Genomic DNA, 26354 nt, shown 5'->3' with positions numbered 1-26354 from the left:
TTAAAGGCAGATAGAGAAAACCACCTTGTGTTTAAAGTCACAGTGAAACAGCAGGTAAAGCTTCTTATCTTAAAGCAGTTTTAATTGATTTATTTAGTCACTACAACAATCTATAAACCCAACATTGACTCATTATAACCTTTCAAAGTTGTACTGCTGAGCATGTTAACAAACAGTTGTTTATTTAACATTCTGCACAAACACTGTTATTGACTTGGAGTCATAACTGGTTAGCTGCATTTTTGCTCCTCCCCAGGTGCTGGGGGAAATATGTGACTCTTGAGCTGCTACATGTTCCACTACGTTCACCAGCTAGTCCCTTAACTTTACCGTTGTCTGCTCTTTGGTGCTGGGCAGGTGGTGTACAGTGAGTTTATCTGAGCCTTTTTTTCAAAATCCCCCTCTGCTGTGAATGAGGTTGAGACTGAAACTAAATTGTGTGCAGTCTGTAATGTCTGTCTTGTAAGCCTCCATGTTAGCAGATGGGAGATGGGCCAAACTAAAAAAAGTCAAAGCACAGGTCAAATACTTTGGTTTCTGTCATTTAAGTAGTTCTTATCACTCAATGTTTTCAATCAATAAATCATTCATGCATGGAACTGCAGAATTGTTAACGTGGGTTCATTTAATCCGACCGCCCTTTGCTGCGTGTCATCCCCTCTCTCTCTCGCCCCTCTTTCCTGTCACTCTTCAGCTGTCACTTAAAGGCAATAAAAGCCCCCAAAAATAAATAAATTAGCTACCACATCCCCACAGGAAGAGAAAGGATATGGATTTCTAACACCCAAACATTTTTTTTTAACATATATTTGGCATAAAACAAGAGATAACTCAACTATTAACACAGGGACACAAGATTAGAACTTGGGAAGTATTAAGTCCATAAGTGTGTTGTAGATAAGCCTTTCAATTCTAGTGAGACGTGTTTGCTGAAGCATTCATACAATAACTCTGGATTGGTGTGAAACCATTTACTATGATAAGAATGACTTAGCCTTTTCACTTCCTATCATCAAGTTATCTGAGGACACAACTCCACTCAAAGAGCTGGTCAAAGCTGGACTGTAAATGTCAACTTAGGAGGAAAAAGTTCCCATGTAGCCAACCTTTCATTTTTTGCTGCTGCTGATGCACATTTCCCAGTACATCCTCTCTCAGCTGATGAGCAAGCTGTCGAGGCAGAAACTGCACCGGAGGGAGGAAATGATTATAGCATAAGAGAATGTGTTATCACTTTCTCCCTCTTGTGCATGCTATCTCAACCAGTTGAATGTCATATATTTGTATTTCTTATCTGTAAGATGAGAAAGAAGCACATTTCACAACTTTGGATGAACATGACATGTGTCCCCCTGCATTTCTTAGATTTGAACGCTTCCGTGTGTCATGTCAAGACGATTAGTCGGGACTGGACATGTGCAGTGAAATATCAAATGTCATGTAGGCTGTTGTGTGGCTGAACAGTGGGAAAGTCTATATCATGTTCCCCATCCATCAAACGCTGCTCTCTGGAGGAAGCAGACCCAGCTGTTGTTAGCTATTGATACCTTTGTTGTTTCTCTGTGGAACCGCAATAGTCTACAGTCGCAAACCCTCAGCTGCTGTTAGTTCACTTCATATTCTGCCTTCAAAAATTCTTGCCTCATTCTTTCTGGAACCTGGTCGGTTGACGTCCGATCAATAACTCAGAAATGTCAGCTAGCTAGCGGGTGTGGGTAACTACCGCAGGAGTGACGAAACTGTGAAACATATTTTTAAGTTATAAAGCCTTAACTGTATGCATTTATAGCTATTTATCATTCTCACAGACTTAACGTAATACCTATGTTTTTCTCCATTATGATTAGATTAAGCTACAACCTTATTTATGTGATATAATAAACATAATAGCTAAGATGTCGCAGCATTAAAATAGTTTCTTCTAATACACGATGATAGCTGTTAGTCATGCTTATATGGTAAAGTAAGATGTCAAAATAGATTCAATTTTGAGGTAATGTGTAGTCACTATGGTTCGGCTTTTTAAGCCAGTAGACGACGTTGTCTTAAATCTTGTGACGTGGGAATTCATTACTGTATCTGTAGTAGTACAGCCTACAGACTGAACTCAGAAAACACTACCAAATGCAAATATATACATTTCCCCCTTTCACATCTGAGAACACATATCAACTTGACAGCAGTGATTGCAAAGGTGGAGAGGGGAGCCGCACCTTGAAAGCCCTGGCAACTTTTCATGCCTAGCAAACAGCCACATGTGTCAAACCTCTCCTCCCACGCTGAACATTTCACACATTCCTAAAGAATGTTTGCTTTTTTACCAGGTCAAGAGATTGAATCCAATGCTGCATTGTGTGTCTCGTTGGCTTTGTGCAGCTTTTGGAAATCATTCTATAAGACTATTTCATCTTGTGCAATTTGTTCTTTGCCCAGTCATCAGTTTTTCCTGCAGTCCGATTGAAACTCTTGCTTCTCCCAGTGAGTATTTATGTCTTCATGGGCTAACCATAAAGAGAGCCTCCCTGTGCTTTCATTTCCTCAGTGACAGTGGGAATCCTGACCAAGGGCTTGAGCTCTGGCCGTCGCTCTAACCATAACACATGCTCTACTACTTCCTGTTATCAATGATTACATAAGGTTCGGAAACAAAGACTTCCTAGGTTGTCCCCCCCCCTCTTAATTTCCATGAGAAAAGAGTAAGTGGAAGTTATAATGACAATGAAAATGGGAGTTTTTGCACAATATCAAACTCTATTGTAGGATATCAGCATATTAGCATGCTTACAATGACAGTGCTAACATGCTGATGTTTAGCAGGTATAATGCTTACTACGTTCACTATCTTAGTGTGTTACATTTGCTACTTAACACAATGTACAGCTGAGGTTGAGTGGCATGTCATTAGTTTTGCAGATATCTGGTCACAAATCAAAGTATTAGACTAATTACAAATTTCATGGCAACCCATCTAATAATTGTCGAGAAACTGCAATAACCAAAAGTGTCTATCTGAGCTGTTCTGTCAATAAAGGCTTATATACAGTATATATATGAAAAAAAAAGGTCATCCTGCTGGTGGTGGTAAGGAATAGCAAAAGGATCACTCAAGTCATTTGGCTTCATCGTTAGAAGATGAATGTTTGCACAAAATTGTGTGCCAATCCATCCAGTAGTTGATTAGATAGTTCAGTCTGAACCAAAGTAGTGGACAGACCAACCCCCTGCCATCCGATGCTGCTAGTATGACTAAACCCTTCACAGGTGGTTGATATCCCTTCATCGTTTGTGCTCTAACCAGAATGTGTAGCAGCTGCTATACAGGACAAGCTGTTACAGGTATCCAAAGGTCAACTGTGTAATCTGGTGTCTTACGTGCATACTTTTGTGTACAGTATGTAGGTCACTGAAATGGGATGGGTTCTCATTTTGGACAGTGCTGAAGATGCAGAGTGACATAGCCGGAACTTCAGCAGCGCTCCCCAGGGACGAGGCCTCGGTCCTGGGAAGCGGTGGCCGAGGATCAACTGGACCATTGCCGCTTCAGGCCGCAGAAGCACTGTGAACCTCCTTCTTTCCCAGCGTGGGCTGGCCCACGGCTGACATCTGAACAACTACTAGAATAAGTCTTGTTCCTCCCAGACTTTCGGTGGGAAGAATTGATGAGTTTCTCTTCGTTGACTCTAGGCAAAGAGGAAAAAGTTTTCTCCTGGGCGGTAACTATAATTAACATGCCTGATAGACTGCTAAACATGGCAGGCCTGGTGGGAATGTTTAGTTGGATCAAATGTCATGTGTGGAGTGTGAAATGATTTTGTGTGTGTGTAGCATGTCGTATCACGATCAGTCTGATCCACCTCTCATAGCTCAGGGGGCTCTTAGCTCGGTAACAAAGCCCTGGTATCTGGTTCTGCAAGCTTTTTATTTGATTAAGACTAATCTCCAGGTTTTGATTTCAACTGGTTTTGTCTGGGGTGGAAGTACTTTTTGCTCTCTTTTGGTTTCTAAACTAAAACTCAGCCTGTTCAACTGCATTTTAAGTTCTCTAAGTTAAAAAGGGCTGCACAAAGTAATGTGAAAAGAGGAAGAGACTAAAGAGATTAAATGCTGACTTAACAAAATTACAGAAAAAGAATTGCAATATTACAGCAATGGTTTGAGGTTTGCGGAAAATACTTGTTCTCTCTCTTTCTAACAGCTAAATAAGAAGATCCATACCACTCTCACGTCTGTACAGAAAATATGTAGCTCGAGCCAACAGCTAGTTATATCTCATTCATGCAATTTGTGCAAAAAACTAAGTCTAAACATGTCAATTTACCATTTAATGGGGAGTTAACTGCTGGACAGAGCCAGGCTCGCTGTTGCTCCCCTGTTTCCAGTATTTATGCTAAGCTAAGCTAAACGCCTTCCAACTGTAGCTCCATATTTAACCGACAGACGCGAGAGTGGTATCAGTCTTCTCACCTAACTCTCAGCAAGAAGGAAGGTGAATATTTCCAAAATGTCAAACTGTTCCTTTAACAGTGTAATTTGTAAGAACAGACTTTAACATGAACTCAATCTTCATATCAGTGGACAGAGCAATTACATAGTTGTTTCTCATATTCCTGCACTTGAGTGAGAGATGAGATGATTGTTGCCCAGTATGTGAAATCCCTTGGCATGCTCAGAGACAGGAACGCCCTGGTGAATAGTCAAGCTAATGGTCTGGGCGCAACCAGGCAGGTTTACCCCTCTGCTCCACTGGATCTCCACTGGACCCCCCACCCATAACAGGATCAAAGCCAGACTGGATGTCAGGGGACGGGGGAAGAATGATATTGTCATCCACCCCTGACTACACCATCACCACGCTAAGTCATATCATGGTATTTCCTGCAGATAGGCCTGGTATGCCTCTTTTTGTCTTGTTTTTTTATTTATTTTTTTTTATTCATGGGCTCACTGGAATGCCAAATTACACAATATGTAAGGGAAACATTAGATTTCACCATCAACCAAAGTATTTGTTTGTTTGTATCACAAACTGTGGTGGTAAGCTCAGCGCGAGCCAGAGATGGACCAAAAATTGCTTTGTGGTTGAAGTGAAGTGGTCCTTTCAGGGCTATACCATGCTATATGGGCTTTGCTTCCTGTATTTCACACACTCTTCCTTTGTCTTCTATGCTTAATTGGATAAATGTAGTCTGTTTTGCAATGTGGTAGTCAGCCAAGAATGCTAGAATGGTTTCAATTTTAAGACAAAGTCATTACAACAAGAGTTACCTCACAGAAACAACATTTCCCACTCCCACCAACGTATCTATTAAACTGACAATACTTATCAGTGTTCATTGATGTTTTTGGTTTGGCTGCAGTTCATGCCATGTTTCTCCAATACATGAGGACCATTGTTGTGGCAGGCTACAACTCTCATACTGATAACAGGTTGATTTCCATCCCTCTGTTTGAATGCATGAGACGTTTTGGGGGAAATAAGGGCCTTCTGATTCCCCCTGCTGAATTTAATCAAGCAATGAGACCAATGAGGTGAATTAAGGCTGGAGCTGACTCAGCCATACAGAGGCCTCTTTATGCGGTAGCCGAAGTCGAGGGGGCCCAGGGTTAGCATGCATCACACACAGGAAAACACCAGGCAGCTCCCAGACAGTCCAGGCCCCAGCAGTCCGCCCCTGAATCCCTCCCTGCTCACCGTTTATAGGGAGCATATCGCCTTGCTAGAGTCACTTTCAAAGAGCTTTCGTTCACGTTGCGAGGCCCCCCATTTCCTCCTCTCTCTCAGGAGGGAAATGTAAGTGTGCAGGAGTGGAAATGTTACAGAGTCGAAGGGAAGTGAATGGACGAAGAAAGCAATGTTATTTGTGGAACAGTGAGGCCCATTGGCTTAAAATAAACTCACACAAAATGACTACTGGAAACTGCTCAGTCCTCTGTTGCTGATTAATGCCTCATTTTTCTATGGGTACAGAAAGCGTTTGAGAATAGGACATAAAGAAAAAGACAAACTTTTGTTTGATCCAAGGTCATTGAGTGGCCAGCTGCAAGGCCCTCTATCTACCCCTGGGATCTGTTTTTCTATTGGACATCCTGTCCCTGATGAATTGTCACTCTTCTCATTTAAGATCACACAGAGGAAGCAGGCGACTGCCAGGACACGCCCACTCGTCCTCACCGACCAATCAGCCCACTCCAGTTGTCCAGCATCCTTTGCACTCAGAAAACCACAGCTGCCACAGGAGCTCCTCCGCCTCAATTTTTGTTTGTGTCCTTCCTTCCCTAATCTCTGACCACACACTTGTTCACTTGTGACAGGCAGCCGCTGCCTCTGGCCTCAGACCAGAAGCACAGCGACTCCCACCCCCCTGTTTTCTGCGCCGCCCTGAGACATCTGTGTGTTGTGAGGCAAATGAGCAGGAAAGCTGGGGGAACTTCAGAGTCGACTGCTGGAACAGAACAAGGGGGCCCCCACAGCAGAGTTATATAACAGTCAGAAATCTAGCTGTATGCTCACATGAACAACATAACTCTCTTTTGCAGACGCATGCCGAGCTCTCATACCATGAACATGGACATTACATGCATGTTTTTTCTTTAGTCTGGACAGAAGCAAAAACTCATCTTATCCAGATATCTAAGTGATTCCTTCTGGACACAAAGTTTGTTCCCTGCGAAATGGAGAGGATGTGATCTCACCCAATTAAAATCCAACCTATGTCACTTGCCGCTTATGACTTAATCCAGGCTTCCCCTTTGTGCCAAGTGTCCCTACCCACCCCCCACATGTAGAAAAATGAGAGTTCTTCAAGGGCTTGGGATATTAGCTTAGCTTAATGCAAAGGCTGCTGTTTTTACAGTTTTTTGCACCATTGAAGTAACAAAATATGATCAATTAATAAACTTTAAAGGTGCTGTAGGGTAGATTTGGCTACTGTTGGAGATAACCAGGCAAACTGTTTTCCCCTATTTACAGTCTTTGTGCTAAGTTAAGCTAACCGGCTGCTAACCAGCCAGGAGAAAGGTATAGATCTTCTCATCTTACTCTCCACCACAAAGGGAATAAGTGTATTTCTCTAAATGTGTAAGTATCCAGTCAAAGGAGTCTTTACTGCAGCAGCATAGAGCATTGTGCCGTACAAGCCTTAAGCCTTGTTCTAGCACCTTATAGAACCTCTTTTGTTTAAAGCGTACCCTCTTCCTCTCCCCTCCTCTGTCTGCTATTACTCCTGAGTACATGGTGGAGAATAGGGCAATGTTCTCAGAGGCTCGGTAGGAGTGAGGGATGCAAGCTGCCGGACGTCAGAGTTGTATACAGACTTAATGGAGGAGGGGGGAGATTCAGCAGTGACCGAGGTCCAAACTGTAGAAAAGAAACCCTCTTGTGTTCATGGCCCAGACGACTAAAGACCAGGCCCGGATGTTGCTATCTGTCCCGTCATTGTCTCCTCAAATGTTGGCATTTGAGTTTGAATGATGGCTTTTAGTTTAGCCAAAACATTCCTAAGACACAGTGTGGAAAACACCCTCTTTTTCCGGTGCTGATTTGACGACGCTCCATTTGTTTTCTAATCTCGCTGCGCAGTTGAGTGCAAATTAGCTGGTTGCGCCACAGGGCCTCCAATCACATTTTAAGGATTGATGGTGGGAGTTACACAAGTATTAAGGAAGTGGGATTTACACATCCAAAAAATATAATTATGAGATGCTGGGTAGAGAAACCACAGCAACAGTTGGGAGCAGCGTTGCTCCAAACAGTTATTTTTCAGATCCTGTGCATGATTTGCTGTAGTTCTTCTGGAAAGCACCTTCTTTCCCACTTTTACCCCCAGCCACTCTGCAGTGAGTGGCAGTGACAGGGCAGCTTTGATGTGTGACACATATGATAGTGTGATAGAGACTTGCTCCATGCCACTGATAGCCTGACCAGAATAGCATGTGAAAGAGCAAGAACATGCAACTTCCCATGAACATTTATGTCGCCTACTTTTGTGTTTTGTCTGTTCAGTCTGCTTCCAGCGGAGTGTAATCAGTTGATGTGAAAGCATATAGTATGCAAACATGTGACAGACAGAAGCCACTTTATCTACTCTGCTGGCTGAGCTACACCAGCTATCAGTCAACACTGGGAGGAGTGTTCACCACTGTTCACACCACAGCATTCCAGCCATAGCATCCTCTTCTCTACTGTCAGTAAACCCAAACAGCCAGCTTGACTCAGAGCACATGGGCAACCTGTAATCAAGCTTGGCCCTGAAACTGGCATGTAAAAGTAAATCCTGTGTTTATATCCGAGAGAGGCCTCCCTCATGGAGCGACTTACTTGATCTTGCACAGGAAATACATAAAATGATGTTAAGCTTCAAACCAATCTCTGGGATTAAATATCTTGACTATCACCCTCCACCTCTTCTCTCTTTCTCTGTCTTTGTCTCTTTCTCTTGATCTGTGGCAGTCTGCCCATCTCCGGGCCCCTGTGCTCTGGTGGGTTCAGTGGACTGGTATGCAGCAGGAATCTTTGGATCAAGGTGATTTCACGCTCCTCCACGTTTTCCCAGGGCTTTGGGCGCTCTCTGTTACCTCTGTGGAGCCCGGAGTGTGTGATAGCGGCTGACATGTGTTATCATAGGACACATGCACTAACAGCAGCAACTGGGTAAGGCTGCTTTATCTGTCTAACACCTCTGTTTCCCTCAAGTGTCAGGCTTTGACTGTCTGGTATGGTAGGCTTCTTTGGCCTCTTGTGGAGAGACCCCCTTTGGACAAAAACATTGACCCAGGGATTTGTCAGCCTCTCCATGAACAGACAAAGGGATAACCCTCCTACATGAAATCTCAATTCTAAGATGAATCCTCTCAAACATACACCCACCCCCCTTTGAAGTAGAACTAATCTTGCTAACCTTGACATTCTCTCAGAGACAGTTCCCACTCTCACTTCACAGTCTGCTCTCATAATAGCCCCACAGTGCTCTCTCTCTTTTTTTTTCTCTCAATGAAACTCCATATCTCATTCAGCTCTCTGGTGGCGACTGTGAAAGGGGAACGTTTGTGAAGTCGTTCCAGTGAGAAGTGGTTCAGTTCAGCTCCTGTCATTCCGTTTGGTCTGACTATAAATATGCTTACACGCGATCGGAAACAGCAAATGTTTTGATGCCTTTGATAAGAAATTTACCACTTACATCTGCACGGAGAAAAGAAACTGTACTGAAATGGCCTTCAGACATGAAAAGTGATAGGGAGTTGACAAAGCCATGACTTCCTCTTCTATTATAATCCTACCTTTTTCAGTTTAGATCCTGTCTTAGAAGGACAAAATAACAAACACTTTTAGACATCCTGGAGACACCACAAGCAATCTCTGCAGATTTGCATGTCCATCCTCATACTTTCATCCTTTGGCATGCCAAAGGACTTCCTTAACGGAAAACTTTTCCCTGGAATGGGATCAACATGCCGTCCACACCCTTCGCCATAAGGATGTCTCCAACATCACGTTGTGTCCCATGAATCCAAGCTCATGTGGCAGGACTATGACCTGATTAAAGGCACAAATGAATGTTTAAGAGACGCTGTGTACTGAATTGAAGCACACATGCATTATTAGATAGTGAACCTGTGGTATCACTTACAATAAAGGAAAATCTACAAACAAGAGATACCATTGTGTACCAAGATACACGTCATAACAAGACCAATAATCTACAGCAATGCTAAAAAAGGAGTTGCTTTATGCAATAACAATGCTAACATGTTGACTACGATAAAATCTGCATATGAGCTATAAAGACAAGCTGCACAGCAGGATATTTAACCGCAGCAGCAGGATGAACCTGAAGGCAGAGTCACAGAAGAGACTGTGCCCAAAATGTAATGACATTTATCTCAACATACCAAACCTTAGGCTATGAGATTCATAATTCAGGTTCTGGTAGGCCTACATTAAATGTTTGAAAGGTGATTTCTTTCCCAGTTGCTGTTTGGCTGGTTGGTTAGGTTCAGGGATGAGGAGTGTCAGAATCATTTCCCACAAAAAAATAAACGTTGTAAAAGTAAATAGAAGCTGTGACTCCACAAAAAATATACAAAAGCTTCACTTTGCAGGTGCTTTGGACCACCTACAGCTAACCAGAATAAACCGTAGGAGACATCTAGGTAAACATTGCGGTTCTAGTTATTTTTTCGTAATATCAGTATGAAAAAAGGTTGAATGTAGAACAGAGCCCATGCACATTTGCAGCTTTAAAGAGCTGTAAACCTAATGATATGAGGTTAAACACAACAATGCTGGTGTTAAAATTTACATTATTATAAAATCTATGAAAATTAACATGGTTTGGGTTAGAAATGTCTTAACATGCCCTCTACAGTTTGAAATCACCCTGTACGTTTTAAGACAAATACTGAGATAGAAAAGGTCGACTCTTCGCGATGACATTTATATTAAAAAACTGTATTAACGCCCTCTAATCAGAGGAGGGCAGCCCACCTCCCCCAGTCTATAAAAAGTCTATGAAACTGCTGTACTTGTTTTACATACATTTCGCATTACGCCAGCTTACAACACAGGTACCACACAGAAACTTCCATCAAAGTACTTCTGCAGCTGCTCATTAGCTCCGACAGCTCGCTGTTTCTGCTACGCTGCTGTGGTCGGTCTGTCAATAACTCTGTGCCGAGGCCACGTCCCCGAAAGTCCCTGTCCTTTGCAGGTCTCGGATGCATTTTTACAATTTGCTGAGAGGGAAGGAGGAAGCAGAACTAAAGGGTGCAGTTACACTTCAATGAAACGACAGGAAGTCCAGTGTGAAGTGTGAAATATAAGGTGACTGAGAGATCTTTCTGCTGCATTTTCAATTAGAGACATGATCCTGACTATCAGATAAATTTAGTACAGATGGTGTCCTGTAAGCAAGCAGCAGAGAACGATTAAGAACTCTTTATGTACTCTAATGTCTGCATCAGTGTTAATGCGCCACATTTAGCTTGTTATGTATTTAAGTGGCGGTATTAATAAGAGGTTATGTCCCTGATTTATTACATGGTCCCTTAAATATGTCTGGCCATTTGGGAAGGAGATATACAGGCCCAATGGCAGACAGTGCAAAGTGCTGATTTGTACCATAAACTACACATAATAATGTAAACTATCTATGATTTGTACACCAGTGATGTGGCATTTTTCCAATTTGCAATACAGCAGTGTTCTTGTTGATATTCACTCTTACGCTGCCTTCAAGCAAGTATCAAACAGTAACCTAAACATAAGTTTTGCCATTTATAATTGCACAACTTATATGGCGATTTAGAAGTATGGAGATGATCTACTGTGCTAAACATCTGATAACAGCTAGGTCTTTAAAGAGAGATGGCACAGAAGAAGTGATTTTGTGTAGTTAGAGATGTATGAAGTCTCCATATAATATAACATCTGTATCATTTAGGCTACAAATTATGGGATTTGGGGGCTTGAGTAAATTCTTTCAGGGGCCCAGTTGATGGCAGGACAATTGCATTATTAGCCAGCTATAGATATTGATTGGTATTTAATGGAGGGTAACTGTTTTATGATTCATGTTTCATTTTTCTCTTACTTAAAAAAAATAAAAACAACTAAGCTAGAAATACTTGCAAAATAAATAAACTAATTGGTTTGGTTTATTTTAATCAGATTCTCAGTCAGCTTTATTCGCCTGGTATGTATACATATGTATGCTTTATTGGCCAAGTCACTAAATAATATATGCTCTCAATGTTACACACAGCTCTAAGAATAATTTACAGGAAGATAGAAATAGATATAGCTTAAAACAAGGGTGACAAACCTAAAGAAAGATAGATAAACATAAACATTTAACTATAATGTCCATATAAGCAGGTGCAAAAAGTAGATGGGTAAATATAGGCTTATATAAAAAGTGACATTGATCAATACAAATGTTTCTGTAAACTGTAGATTGTACTGTAAATTCAAATAGTGCAAAGGAAAACATATAGAGTGTGTAATCTAATAAATTACTTTATATAAAATAAATAGGTGGATAAATAGACTGCAATACAGTATATACATGTTTATATACACACACACATGCTTAGGTTTTTATCTAACAATAATGATGATGATGTGTACATGTAAAAATGTGTATTTCAATTGTAAAATAATATAATTTATAATGTGTATGCACAGTGGATGTTTTAGATGCTTTAATATTTTATATTTACATTATGATGATAAAGCTGCTTATTATTATTATCATTAAAGTTATTCTGCACATACCAGCTGGCTCGCTTCATTTTTAGAATAAGCAGAAAATGAAAAACTCTTATAACATATAAGCTGTCCACTGTTGTTATAATCCTATATTTCATGCAGAGGCATCTAAAGGCACCACAAAAGTAGGCTGTAGTCTGAACCAACCAGTTGTGAAGTAGATGAGGCCTACGTCATGGTCGGGGTGCCTGCCTCTTTCAAAGTATTGTTAAGAAAGTAAAGCAGACAGAGGCCGGAAACCAGGAAACCAGTTCCTAGAAGAGCAGTTTACAGAAAGAGCAGGGTTTGTACCTGCTCTTTTTAATGTGCAATACTCGGGTTAATGTGCAATACTCTGGCTTAATCTGTCACTAATACTGCAGTCTTTTTAAGGATGTCAACATATTAAGATTCAAGATTCAAGAGGTTTATTATTATATATACAGTAAGAAACACAGTGGTTTATACGTACAATGAAAATCTTACTTTGCCCAACTCTCTTAGGCAACACACAAGTAGAAGAGTAGAATAAAGTTAAGAATATAAAAATAATTGTATATAATTTAATAATGTTAACATTATCAGAACTTAGCCTATTATTAACATTATCAGTACTCCCTGCTGCTTTTCATTACACTTCTATCAGTCATATACTGTAGCATACACTTACTTATATCTCTATTTATTGTCATATATTGAATTATAATAGACTTTTATCCATGCTATATATTTATTTTATGTGTATATATATATATTTTTTTTATGCATTTCTATTTCTATTTCTAGATATATTGTTATATATTGTAATATAATTACTATTTCTATTCTAAATTTCGTGTGAGCACCTTGAGCAGCAGTAACAAACACATTTCCAATCAATCAATCACAGTATTTTCGGACTCTGATTCAACAGCGGGCTTTTATTCTGAAATCCGTAGCCGGACGTTGTCTTTCCAGGTTGCGTCGGCTTTGACGTAGAGCATAGAGGAAGCAGCGAAGTGAGAGGCAAGCAGGACTGGAGCAAACCCAGCAGTCTCAGCCTCATGCTTCATCCTGGGCACTTCTCCTCCTCCTCCTGTCCGCTCTCGACAATATTGTGACAATATTTATTTTTTTATTTTTTTTTATTATTTAGCCAAAAGGGGGAGGGGGGGGAGAGAGAGACACACAGAAAAGAAAATTATAAAAAAAAAAAAAAAAAAAAAAAAAAAGGAGAGGAGAGGAGAGGAGGGGGAGAAGGGGGCCGAGTCATGGAGCTTTATTGCCTGGAGTCGGACATAGCCGTGAAAGCCCAGCCTGACCCAAACATCCTCTATGATGACAGAGTGTTGCAAAGTTTATTAACAATTGAGGACAGGTTTTTACCTCAAAGTTCATATTTCCAGCGGGTCCAGAAGGATATTCAGCCCTATATGAGACGAATGGTTGCAGGTTGGATGCACGAGGTTTGTGTTGCACTTTATGATGAGCTAACCCTCCCCTTCATATCTGCTTTAGCTAATGATTTCTTCTTGTTGTTGTTGTTGTTGTTGCATGTTTACACACATATCCCATACGCTGTGTTGTATTTAAGTTAAGAGAGGAGTTGTCATGGATGTTGACCTATTTGACAATTGAATGAGAATGACTCACCAAAAGGCGTGGGAGAGTCGGAAATTCCACCACGAAGAAAATTCAGCTTCAAAGAAATAGCCTAGCTGGATATTTACATTAGTTTACTGCTACAAAGTTGGTGCTTTTTGCTAACTAGCTATCTCAGGTGTCAGAGGGGAAGTTGGTCTTAATTTACATGATCGAAAATCCGACATGTCCCCTTCCTAATAATTATTATTAATTTTCTAAAGTGACTCAAGCTCGTTGCCTCCTGTCGGACAACGTGCATGCTAAACCACTTTCATTTTTGAGGATTAAAAAAACACTTCTTGTTGACAAAATATTGTCTTTGTAACTGTCGGGAACTGTTTTAAGTCCACTTGGTAACATTGTGCACACGTTTTAAAGCGACTATATGGTTAGTTTCTATTTTTAAATCATTTTTTGAAAGACGACAAGCCCCAACAAGGAAGAGGAGTTGAATGGCGTCGGTTTTTTTTTTTTTTTTTCTGAACGACTTCCTATTGAACTAATTTGTTTCTGCCTTGCCTTGACTTTGCAGCCTGGCAGTAAAGTGATATGAAAGTTTGTGATTTAACCTTTTAATCCAAAGACAAGCATGGAAAAAATCCCAGCATAAAAACCAACCCCTCACCTCCAGCTGCTCCTCTGCTTTAAAGCACTTATAAATAGTCTAGTTTTCTTTTATAAAATTGTACTTTTGTATATATTTGTACACACATTTATGCCAAATATGTGTTTTTCTGCTACATTTCTGTCTCCTTTGTAGGTGTGTGAAGAGGAGAAGAGTAATGAAGACGTCTTCCCTTTAGCCATTAATTATTTGGACAGATTTTTAGCAGTGATGCCCACAAGAAAGAATTATTTGCAGCTTCTGGGAGCTGTGTGCATTTTCCTGGCCTCCAAGTTAAAGGACAGCAGGCCACTTTCAGCAGAAAAACTTTGCATGTACACAGACAACTCCATCACACCACGGGAACTGCTGGTAAGAACTGGACATGAAAGCCCCCCCCCTCACATTCATTCATTCGAGCATAAAAAAAGCAGTGTCATATTTTGGGATGATTTTATAATGCTAATGGCTATATTGGTTTCACAGGAAGTATCCCATTTTTCCTTTATAAGTGGAGCTGTGCACAATACAGCCACATCCTTTCTTTGGATCCATGTGGCCTGAAGTGGCGTGTGTTGCCATCTAGTGCCAGTTATGCAGTATAGATTTTTGGTTATCTTGCAGTACATGGAGTTTCTCTATTAGATACAGAAGGTTTCATACTGACAAAGATGTCTGAATACCCTTTAATCTTACCTCCACACATACGTATGAGTAGTATACAAGAGGAGTATATCTCTGTACGGCATTCAGAAGAATACAGTTCTTTACTTTAACAATGCGCGTTATTAAACAAACTTTGAGACCAGTTGGAGAAATCAACTGTATTCTTGATGAATCATTTGTTCTATAAAATGTCGGAAAATCGTAAAAAGTCACTATTTTCTTGATGTTTTGTCCAATAACCAAAATATTAAGTTGACAAAACAACCTCCACTCAAGATCTACGTATGAGCTTGTTCTGGAGCTTTCTACCGTATCTTCATCAGCAGATTACGTTTGCGTAGTTGTGATGTTCCTGTAGATGTTCGGGCTCTCCTCAGATATACGGTTTACTATCACAGAGCTATGACAAAAAAAAAAAAAAAAGTAGAGCTAAATGACAAAATTAAACAAGAATTCCAGAAATTCAGGCCCTTCAATGCGATAATTTGCAGCTCTTCTTTGCCTTAGGCGATAGTTAACTGTATATCTTTGTGGTTGGGACTGTTGGTCGGACAAAACACCGAATGTAAAGACAACAAAAATATAAATGAAAAAACATACAATGCCTGTTTTTTGCTTTATCTTTTGACAACTTGTCTACAAAAATGAGAATCATTAGTTGCAGCCCCCCAAAAAAGCAGCAAATCCTTCAATCCAGTGCTTAAATATGACTTAAACAATGAATTAATTGTCGATCGACTAATAAATCAGCTAAGTTCTAGACCATTTTACAATCTGAAGTTGGACCTGCTTCTTATTTCAATCAAACAGCTCCACATGCTCTCTATACATCCTCTTGTGTTGCCTGCAGCTGTTGAGGGAAATGACATTCGTCCCATTTGATGCTCCATATTGTTGTAAGACTCCAGATTCCTGGATATCCTGACAGGATGCACAGAGAAGGCAGCAAGAGCCAGTGAAAGATGCTGCTGCTCTTCTTGTAATGAACACTCTGCTGCTGCCGGTGCTTCAGCTGGAAGAGAGAAGCTGAAGAGGGCGGAGGGGTGGTTGCGTCGGGGCAGCTGTCCAGGAAGTGAGAACACCGACGGCAAACCTCCGCCCTGCTCATCTCATAGTCAACAATCCCCACACAGGCTAAAATAGGCTAAGTGCAAATGTGTGTAGCAGGTTATGTACAGGAAACCCATGTAAATGTATATGATGACAGATAAGTGTTGATAGGGGGGACTGTCCCTGCTGGTGTTATGGCGTTGGGGCTTTTGGTGTTTACTACGTTTGCTTTTTAGGTGACACTTCTCCATAGAGCAAGTGAGAAGTTGAATTCATCAGCATTTTTATTTTTTTATCAGAGTGTTTCTCGTATTTGTTTCTACATAAATGTGTCTATTAATGGAAACACAGGCATAACACTTTACTCAGTAATGTAATGATGTGTGGGTTCTTCCTGCTTAACTAAGTGATTCTGAAATCATAATGAAATGATGCCTGAGACATTTCGGAATGGCCTGCAAGTGTCTTTATCATGGGCTTGGTTTCTCATACTATGAAGTGAGAATAGATGACTCGATTTGGGGCGGGGCTCGGACCAAGATGAGAAATGTCAGGAAATGCTGCAAACTGCAAACCTTTACAGACCAACTCTGATGCGTCACTACAGCAGGACTGTTGAGTAGGTTGGTGAGAAATATGGAAGCATAATCAAGACCTTCATTTTGAATACGTACATGGCAAATGCAGACTTGCAATATGTGATTGTCGTATGCGGGGATAAGAGTTGGAAATGGTGAGAGTGTATTCTCTGAACAGAATCTCGTCAGTAAATTGGCGTAGCACGACTTCTGGAAACTGAGGGAGGGAGGCGGCGGCCATTTGATTGGCTGCAAATGTGAAAACCTGAAAATGGTGTCACTGGTTATTTTGTTTCTTGGATACAAATGAGTTCTCCATGGAGAGTCTCGTTGGTTCTGATAATGGCCGGTCGTTCTGTCGCTGCACTTTTCTAATTAACTTTTTGTGCTTAGGAGTCTGCAGGCATGTGTGATTTTGGCAAATGTCAGCGTATCAGTACACATTTTTACATCTTAAAACGCAAGCATCAGTTCATGTGTGCATATACACCTTTTTTAATTTGATTTCTTGTTTTTTTTTCCCCCCCCATCGCTGTTCTTACTAAAATACTAAAAGCCAAACAGGGAGACATTAAAACATACGTCATTGTTAAGATTGACTCAACACGCAGGAAATTAAACCATGAAAGACGTGCACCTTTCTTGCTGTTACAAAAGCTGACTGTATTAAGAGTCAGCTCTGTGCTGCTGCCTCTGCAGTGCAAACTCATTCTAGCTGTTTGAGGCTTGTGACAGGAAGGAAGGGGCTAGCTGTCTCATTGGCAGGGCCTCTAAGCAGGGCAAAGCTTGTCACATGCCGGCGATATGAATACAAAGGATGCGAGGAATGAGAAAGGCATGCAGATAATAAGATACAGCGAGGAGAGATAAAGTGAAGAAATGTTACTCTTCTTACAGAGCCATTTCCTCTGGGAAAAGGAACGGACTGTGATCTTTTCACGGTCAATAGAGGCATGGCAACACGCCATTTAACCCTCTGACTAAGTCGATTTTGCCAGGAAACTGAATTTGAACTGACCGACACCTCCTTTTTATCATCTTTTTCTCTATCTTTTAGGACTGGGAACTGGTGGTGCTCGGGAAGTTGAAGTGGAACATGGCCTCAGTCATCCCCAATGATTTTATAGAGCACATCATACGCAGGCTGCCCCTTCCCAAAGACAAGCTGACGATGGTCCGCAAACACACGTTGACATTCATTGCCCTCTGTGCCACAGGTAACACAGCTGCATATCATTTCATGTGCCTTTTTCTTACTCGTTTGCTCACTCGCACGCTCACTTTGCTGCCTTGTTATTCCCACATCCACCAGAATATTCCCACACACACAAACATTCTCCCATCGTGAGTCATCTGTGACCTCTTTCTTCTCTCCGCTTACTCCACTGGCTGCCTTATCCACTTTCTAGTCTCTCCACAGCCTGTAGTAGGGGCTTTTCTTCACAGCTGCTAAAAGCTGTGGTCATTTCTATGTTTTCTCTCCTAACTTCCTGGGAAAACACTAATCAGTGCTGTGTTCAGATAAGCCACGTACGTAGGTAGTGATTGTACCCGAGGTACACACACTTTGCCATATGACTGAGGTGCAGTTGAACTCATACTCTGCACACCCTGCATTGTTTGTTGATGGGGAAGCTCCCAGGTTTAAAAAGTCAGGGCAGTGATCCAGTGATCTTCCTTCCTCCTCCTATCCCGGTCTCATGTCCAAAATAAACTGGAGGCTCTGGAGAAGCACAAACTCAGATGTCCCCTTAGGCCTCTCCCTAGGTACATTTTCATGGCATTCATATGCCTATACTACGAATCCCTCTAATATTTTCATATCCTGGACAGAAACACAACTGCAGGATCGCCTTATACACATAATATACCGCACTCCTCTGTCACAAGACTGCCTTTCATCTGCTACCTCCTTTCAACTAATTCAATGATGGAAATAATACAAAGGAGGTCACTTTAGTGCAATGAAATTCCTCACAAACGCCAATGCGGTCAGATATGGCCAATAAGCACTTGTTTACTAGAGCTAGTTATTGGAACCATAGACTCCTTCAATGAGCTTCATGCGCCGTTTAGCATAGTTTTAGTGTCACACTTTTTTTTATATTTGGGTGTGTTTCAGTGGTCGCCTCTGCTATTCATAAGCAGCTGGTTATATCCAAGCACAAAGCAGCCGCAGTGGAAAAAAAAGAGAGGCCTGCTGTGGTTATGCAGTAATGTAAATGTTTGGAGTTTTATATGGAGTTGAGATGTTATTCTTATGATGGAGGAGCTCCTCCTATGGACAGCTGGCCCCTGGAGGAGAAGATGGGCGTAGTGAAGCAGGCTGCTCTCCAGGGTTTAATCAAAGCTATCAGGCCACCACGGCTGGTTTTTGTGCAGGGCTAGGACTATTTGCTGGGTTGGACTTTTGAATAATTTTGTGTGCCAAGTCCCTGCCCTTTTTAGGATTAGTGTTGGTCATGTCCATGTACTGAGACCGGAAGGAGTCAGTGTATTGTAATAGTAAAATAAAGTTAGTAAAAACAATCCAATAATGCACAGTTGGCCAATCACACCATGAAGCTGAAGTGAATGTCAGGTTAATCGGCTTGGAATAGTTACAAAAATGGTTGGACATTTAATCTGACGGGGTTTCCAAAGCTCTTCAACCGTCCGATAAGCAGGTCTGAAGACGCATACTGGCAGCTTAACATCAGAGATGATGCAGTTTGCAGTGCTTATGAACTTGGAAATTCTCCATTGAATTATCCATCAAAACTAAATTATGCTCCTCAGACTCCACTTTGTTCGACAGTGTTCATAGAATACTTACCATAAGCTTATGAATAAATAAATTAATAATAGATTTGTTTGGGCAACTGGGAGTCACAAGGTATATCTATATTTGTTCCTCACATTCACTGACACAAACCGCTCACCAATCACTGTAGACATAGTAAGTCCATTCATGAAACATGATGTCAGCCATAGGAATGGGGTCAACCTCGCTTCTTCTCTTGGGTCAGAAGTTCTCTCGGTTCCTCTGTGAAAGGTTTTCTCAGCAGCTTTGTGAAAAGGTTTTAACTCTTAGCAGGGACCTATTTAGGAAGACTCCTAGTGGCTAGATAAGATATTTTGTGATTACAACTTTAGGGTCTCCCATAAAATGAAAGTTGAGGCAAGAGCTGAATGGGTTTAATTCACAGCCACATCATGAGCTGGTAAAAGGAACTCCAGCTCAGTGCTTGCGGAGGTGTACTCTCCATGGCTGCCTCCTCTTCCGCCTCCTCCATCCAGGCCTGTTGTCACTTAAGCCTTTAGACTTGGACATGTACCGGAGGGAGTCTTTTCCTGCTGGAACTCATTGCGCAGCGAGTAGGAAGATTCCTACTCTGCTTTTCTAATCAGAGCTGAGGTTTCTATGAAGGAAACCACACAGGTTACACCATGCAGCTACGTCTGTTGAAATTCAGACTGTGGGAAAGTCAGATTCAGCTGTGGAGCATGCATATTGGAGATGGTTCAGATGTTTGCACCTCTCATGCATCTCTCCTGCTTCCTCTGAGCTGATTTTACACATTTGCAGCTCTTCTTGTCACAGCTACAAATGTGATTTCCGTCTGCCGCTATGGCCTAAAGCTGCTGCTTGACTAATTGCACATTAATACTCTTTCCTCTTTCCTCGCCAGATGACCGCCTTGCCATGAACCCTCCTTCCATGATCGCCACTGGCAGCATGGGAGCTGCCGTCTGTGGCCTGCAGCTGGACCACACTGACCAGAGGCTGAGTCGAGACAACCTGACAGACCTGCTGGCCAAGATCACCAACACAGAGGTGGTGTGTACAACAGTGAAGGAAATTTAGACCTGCCAGGAGTAATTAATCAATAGTTTTAGTGCTACACAACAATGCATTGTTAATAATAATCATTGCAACATCTCACGACAGCAGCATAAAAGGCCCTTTAGTAAACATTCTGTGATGACTTCAGTAGTGGCAGATTGAAGCTATTTACTTTTCATGGAGAGAGAAGGAGAGCAAGCTTTTGGCTCTTGGCTGTGGAGCCAGACTGCTGCTATAAAGAGCAGCGGCAGAGGGAATGTCTTCTTAAAACTCAGAGCCCACATTCTTGTGGTAGGACACATGCAATTTCTTTGCATGGCTCCCACTTTAGCTGTGTGCCCCTCCTGGTGGAGGAATATGTTCGTAATGAAGTCAAGGAGCGTCTTTTCCAGAGCAAAGGCCAATGAAGAATCAGAAACTTATCCAAGCTGTCTGCAAAAAACCTGCAGACCAACACATTTTATGCATAAACAACATGAAAACTCACTGACATATAGCAGTGGCAGTGAATGGAGCTTTCATTAGACCTGAATGCATCACTCATAAACTGTTGACGTCGTAATATTGATCTTATGTACATGATCGATGTACCGTATGCAAGTGCTCTATTATAAATACAATGGGAGTAAATGGACCTTTATAGACTTTAATGTAATTAATATATCATCATAATAATCGTATGTACATTTTATCAAGCATTTTGAAATTGAAATGGGGTTTATACTGTATCCAGGTGCTGTGTTATATAACATATTAAAGTCTACAGAGAGCCATTCACTCCCATTTGATTTAAGTCATGCAGTTTATCAGTCCGCAGTAATCAACATTTTGAAATTGGAATGGATTTTGGACTGTATACAGGTGCTGTGGTATGAATACAATGAGAGTAAATGGGCTATTAGCATTAGTTTTTGTTTGTATACGCTGGCTGAGATTTAAATACAATGTATTTCTATAGCAATTGTATTTAAATATTAATATCTGCACAGCAATCACACTAACTTGAAGAAATACTTCTTACACCATATTCATCCCAGTGTGCGCTTCCATTGTCACAATGAGTCATTGTTACACCAGAGGACCACTTTGAACGCCTAGAAATCCAAAAAGGCCGCAGCCAATGGGCCACAGGAACAACACGGTTGCCTCTTTAGCTTGTGGTCACGTTGCCATGGCGGCGAGGGCCCCGCAACCCAGCCGTCACAACAGGCGCTCCGACTGCAGCCCATCGGGTTCCAATTATCCGTACATTTCAAAGGAATGCTGGCCTCTTTGCGAGCCTCGGTTCATTCTTTTAAGAGTCCTGTAGCCGGCTCAGTGAGGCAGACCTCCCACATTTTCAACGGAGAAAGAGAGAGAGAGAGAGAGAGAGAGAGAGAGAGAGAGAGAGAGAGAGAGAGAGAGAGAGAGAGAGAGAGAGAGAGAGAGAGAGAGAGAGAGAGAGAGAGAGAGAGAGAGAGAGAGAGAGAGAGAGAGAGAGAGAGAGAGAGAGAGAGAGAGAAAGAAAGAGGATCCCCTTTCACAAGAGAAGTTGTCCAAAAACATCCGGTCCCACTGTCCTATATTCTGTTTTACACCCAAACTCAGAGGGTCAGGGTGCAGTAGGTCAAAGCCATTTCCTCTAGACCTCCACATGGGACTGACCGTGCTGTAAACCCATGGGGGAGGGAGTCCGGAGTTTCAGATCTGCTTATCTGTTCCCTGATAGACCACAGAGCTCCTTTTAGGAGGCTTGCCCCTACACATTCCCCCTCTTGTATTCATACCTCAGACGTGCACAGGTCCAGTGTTGGAGAGGATTCCTGTGCCCACCATGTAGCCCTCTGCACTGTGTTGTTGGTATTGGTGTGTGCTGGTACCCATTGTTCTGGTCATGATGCAGACAGGACCACCTACCTCAAGACACATAATTCCCTGCTGGTATGCCATGCATGTGACCAAAGCTGTTAAACAACTTGCACATCAGATGTAATGAAACGCTAGATTTTTGCACGCCATTGTCTGCGTACGGGTGTACAGATTAAACCGTCTGGTGTCCGGCTATTGATCGGTGAATGCACCAGACCGGTTTTAATTTATAGTAACATAACTTTATTTGTGTATCATGTAGAGACAAACTGAGAAAATCGATTGAAAGTGCTGACGTGGGGCTTTCAAATGATGTATCGTTCATGTCTGTAGAGTAGACCATACACAATATTTAGGGCAGTTTTTTTAAACCTTGACTTTTTAATATATTCAGACTTTCAATGAAAAACGCTCAAATTAGTTTAGATACAATCACTTTAAATGGAAATAGACCATATCATCGTTTCATTTCCTATACTGTTTCTGCTGTATTTGTGTGTATAAATAGTAAAACAGCTTTTTTACAACCATGAACTGTTCTAAGTCACACAATATTTTGTTTTTGTATGCACCTGTTTAATTTCTCTTGTATTTTTTGTTCCTGCCAGCTTTATACTTTCTTAAATTGGCAAAACAAATCATACACATTTGGGGTAAGGACAGTTTAGAAGGTGCTAAACAAAAGACAATAACAATGAATGCATAGAAACAAGGTAAAAATCAAACAAAATTAACTCCACAAGGTTGTAAAAGCCTCCCCTTTCTTAAAAGTGTAACTGAAGTGTGTGTATGTGTGACGACGTCTGACCCTTTTTGTTCCAGGATTGTTTGAAGGCATGCCAAGAGCAAATAGAGCGTGTGCTGGCCACCAGCCTGCAGCAGGGGCAGCAGTACCGACAGGAGACCGGGGTCAGAGCAGGCAACAAGGCGAGGGAGCAACAAGACCAGTCCAGCACCCCCACAGATGTACGGGACGTCAACTTATGAACTCCCACCGCCACCCGGCCCACACACACCACTCATTACTGTCCACCGGTGAACTAACTGGAGCGAGAGGGCATGAGCTGCCAGTAATGCCACATGAGCGATGGTGTGACGATCTATGAACTTTTAGAAAATAATAAATTTCTAGTTTTTCCCTTTTTTTTTTTTTTTTTTGCCCCATTCATACCCGGTGAGGTGTACTTTGACCTTTTGTACGGGCCACATGTAATCAAACAAGCTATTAAAAAAAAAAAAAAACGGTAAATTCTTGAAAACTTGATATAGTGCCTTAGGTTTCCCAGAATGGAAATCTGAATATATTTTCATACTTGAAAAAAAAAACAGCATAATTATATGAAATATATATATACGTATTTTTCTTTTGATACAACCTAGCAAAGATAGGATATGATAATTATTGTATATTTAGCTAGCATTTAGTTATGTTACTCTTTTATCATCTTTAGCAAGCAGTTATCAATTCACAGTTTTAATGGGGTTTCCTCACCTGTGATTCATACTCATGTGTGCAGGAAAATTTCTATAGTAGTGATTTGAAATGCTCATAGTACAGTACATGGCATTTAAACCCAGGTGATATCCAGCCAGAAGAGCGCTACTGTAGCTAGCTGCTCTCTCTCTATCATACTGTGCACCTGTAGCACTGCTTACTATTTATGCTGAAAAGTGCGGGCCAGGAGTGGGCTGGGCCTGCTCACAGAGGAAGGACATGAGGGGCTTTGAGATCAAGGGGGGCAGTGGCGATTGTTAAAGGTTAACACAGGACAAGGTCAGTTATTAAGTTTTTGATTTCACTGCTAAATCCACAGACCAGTACAGTATGTTAACAGGATGATATGTGCATGTATTATCACAGCCAGGCTACATTATTATTGTTCTGTTCCTGGTGTATCTCCTACGTTGTTAGAGAGCAATTAGGAGTGTTTAGTTGTTGGTTTGCATGTAGTACTGGTGTCACGTTACTAGAAGAAAAGGAGATTTGGCAAGTTTTTACCAGGTTTGAGAGGAAACGAATGCATGTTGAAGGGTTTTTTTCTTATGAGGTTTCTTATTTGGAAAGCGATGCATGTGGAAAGTGGGGGAAAATGCTAGAAGTCTGGATTGGTGAATGATAGCGGAACGGCAAGGAAGTTAACTTAAGCTATAAAATGTTTCTGCAGTTGCACGATACTTGAGTGACACACAGGAGGAGGAGGAGGAGGAGGAGGAATCCCTGGTGCTGTCTGGGGTTTGGGTTGGGGGGGGGGTCAGTTTAGGTGTGCTGCAGTTTCTCCTGTTATCAATTTTACCATTAACTTTTTTTGAGAGTGGGCGACTTGGAACAATATTGATGCACTTTTAAAAAACACACTCCTTAAGAAGGGTAAGGGGATGGTGGTTGAGGAGAGTTCAGTGGGCTGTTAGGGTTTTTTTTTTTTTTTTTTTGTTTTCTTTCATTTTTCTTTAAGTTATTTGATTTTTTTCTGGGCTGGATTCCCACGGGGTAACGCACGTTGTCTTGAAAGCTACGCCCCGACAGGTGACTAGACGTAGGACAATCTTGTGTTATAGTATAGTAGTATATAAACTAAGGAAAGCCAAGTCACTTGTAGACTTAGATTTTTTTTTTTTTGGATTCAGTGCGATTATTTAACCTTACTTGAATTTTTTTTTGTTAATTCATAGCCAAAACCTTCCAATAGTTCTTTCAGAGTTACACACATACTGTGTAAATTTTTCGTGTTCATGTTTTTTTTATTTGCTCTTCTTATGTAAACTGCTCTCTGAACTGAAGTTTTAAAAACTGTCTTTCGTGAGTTTCCTCCGTTATAGACATGGGTGGGTAGGGGTTTTACATGGTGGGTTTTTTCTTTTTTCTCCATGAGCAGAAAATGCTAAAAAAATCCTCATGACATTTTAGAAAAAAAGAAATGTAGTTTCTAAATTGTATTCATGCATGTTGTGCAAAAAAGCCAAATGTTTCCCCCCAAAAAGAAAAGTGCTTTAAACAGAAAAAATGTTTATGCTTTTTTTTTTTTTTTTTAAAGGTTTTGTGTATAATTTGAAAGATAATTCCAAAGTGGGAAAAATAGATTATACACATCATTCTCTTGCTGCTATGAAGCTTTTCTTTTCTAGTCTTACACAAAAATGCCTTATTGTGGTTCACTTGTGTGCTGCTATATTATGAAATGTTGTATATGTAACAAGTCTTCTTTGCTTCTCTGTTTTATGTGTACTGGAGGGAACGTAACACAGTTTGGTGCGGGACTGGAAGTACTTGTGTTTTGTTGATCTTTTTTGATTGGCATGTTTTATTCTTTTATCGTTTCATTTGTATCTTTATATTCTATCATATTCTTGCTGCTTCTTTGTAATGTTTGTGTACCTCAGGTTAATTTGGATGGATAGAGCGAGACCCCAATCTCGCATTACCTCATCAAACTTCACACCACACGTCATTTTCACTCTGAAATTTTTGGACGGGTTCACTTTTTTTTTTTTTTTGGATGAGCGGGAGGCGACGGTCTTTCTTCTGTTTAAATCAAGAAACGTCTTCCATTGAGCAGTTATAAATGCCTATACTTTAAGATAGGTTATTTCATATATCATAAAACAGCATATGCTGTTTGTTATACATGTATTAGAAAGACAAAAAAAAAAAAGTATTTCTTCCTAGTTTCATTGCCATCTTTTGAATCAGTTCATTTGCGATGAAGTGGATATTGTTTTAATTTTGAGGTACCCATTTAGTCGAAGTTTAAACCACAAGAATGTTTTATCATTGTTCAGTGTGGTTGTTACTCTAAACTCTTCTCCCACTATCCCCATGTGCAACCACACAGTGTACCTCAACAATTTCTCCTCAATAAATTGGCTAAAATCATGTGTGAGTGGTTTATTTGTGTTGCTCTGTTCTTACCTTACCGT

At 41.0% G+C, this 26354-nt stretch overlaps 1 protein-coding gene across 2 annotated transcripts; it reads left to right on the top strand.

Moving 5' to 3' along the window:
* Window positions 1-13428: 13428 nt before the first annotated feature.
* Window positions 13429-26310, top strand: LOC127358822 (G1/S-specific cyclin-D2). 2 transcript variants are annotated; one of them, XM_051392276.1, is made up of 5 exons: window positions 13429-13689; window positions 14628-14843; window positions 17823-17982; window positions 20437-20582; window positions 23262-26310. In XM_051392276.1, exons 1-5 carry the CDS (start codon window positions 13495-13497, stop codon window positions 23424-23426), a joined length of 882 nt encoding a protein of 293 aa, XP_051248236.1. In that variant the 5' UTR covers window positions 13429-13494; the 3' UTR covers window positions 23427-26310. The 2 variants fall into 2 exon arrangements, with proteins under 2 accessions (XP_051248236.1, XP_051248235.1); XM_051392275.1 differs by having other exon boundaries at window positions 13430-13689; window positions 20437-20585.
* The last annotated feature ends 44 nt before the right edge of the window (window positions 26311-26354 follow it).

The sequence above is a fragment of the Dicentrarchus labrax genome, unplaced genomic scaffold, assembly GCF_905237075.1.
Source record: "Dicentrarchus labrax unplaced genomic scaffold, dlabrax2021, whole genome shotgun sequence".
Lineage (NCBI taxonomy): Eukaryota > Metazoa > Chordata > Actinopteri > Moronidae > Dicentrarchus > Dicentrarchus labrax.
The sequence above is the reverse complement of the archived record's forward strand: the minus strand, read 5'-3'. Positions and strand labels throughout refer to the sequence as shown.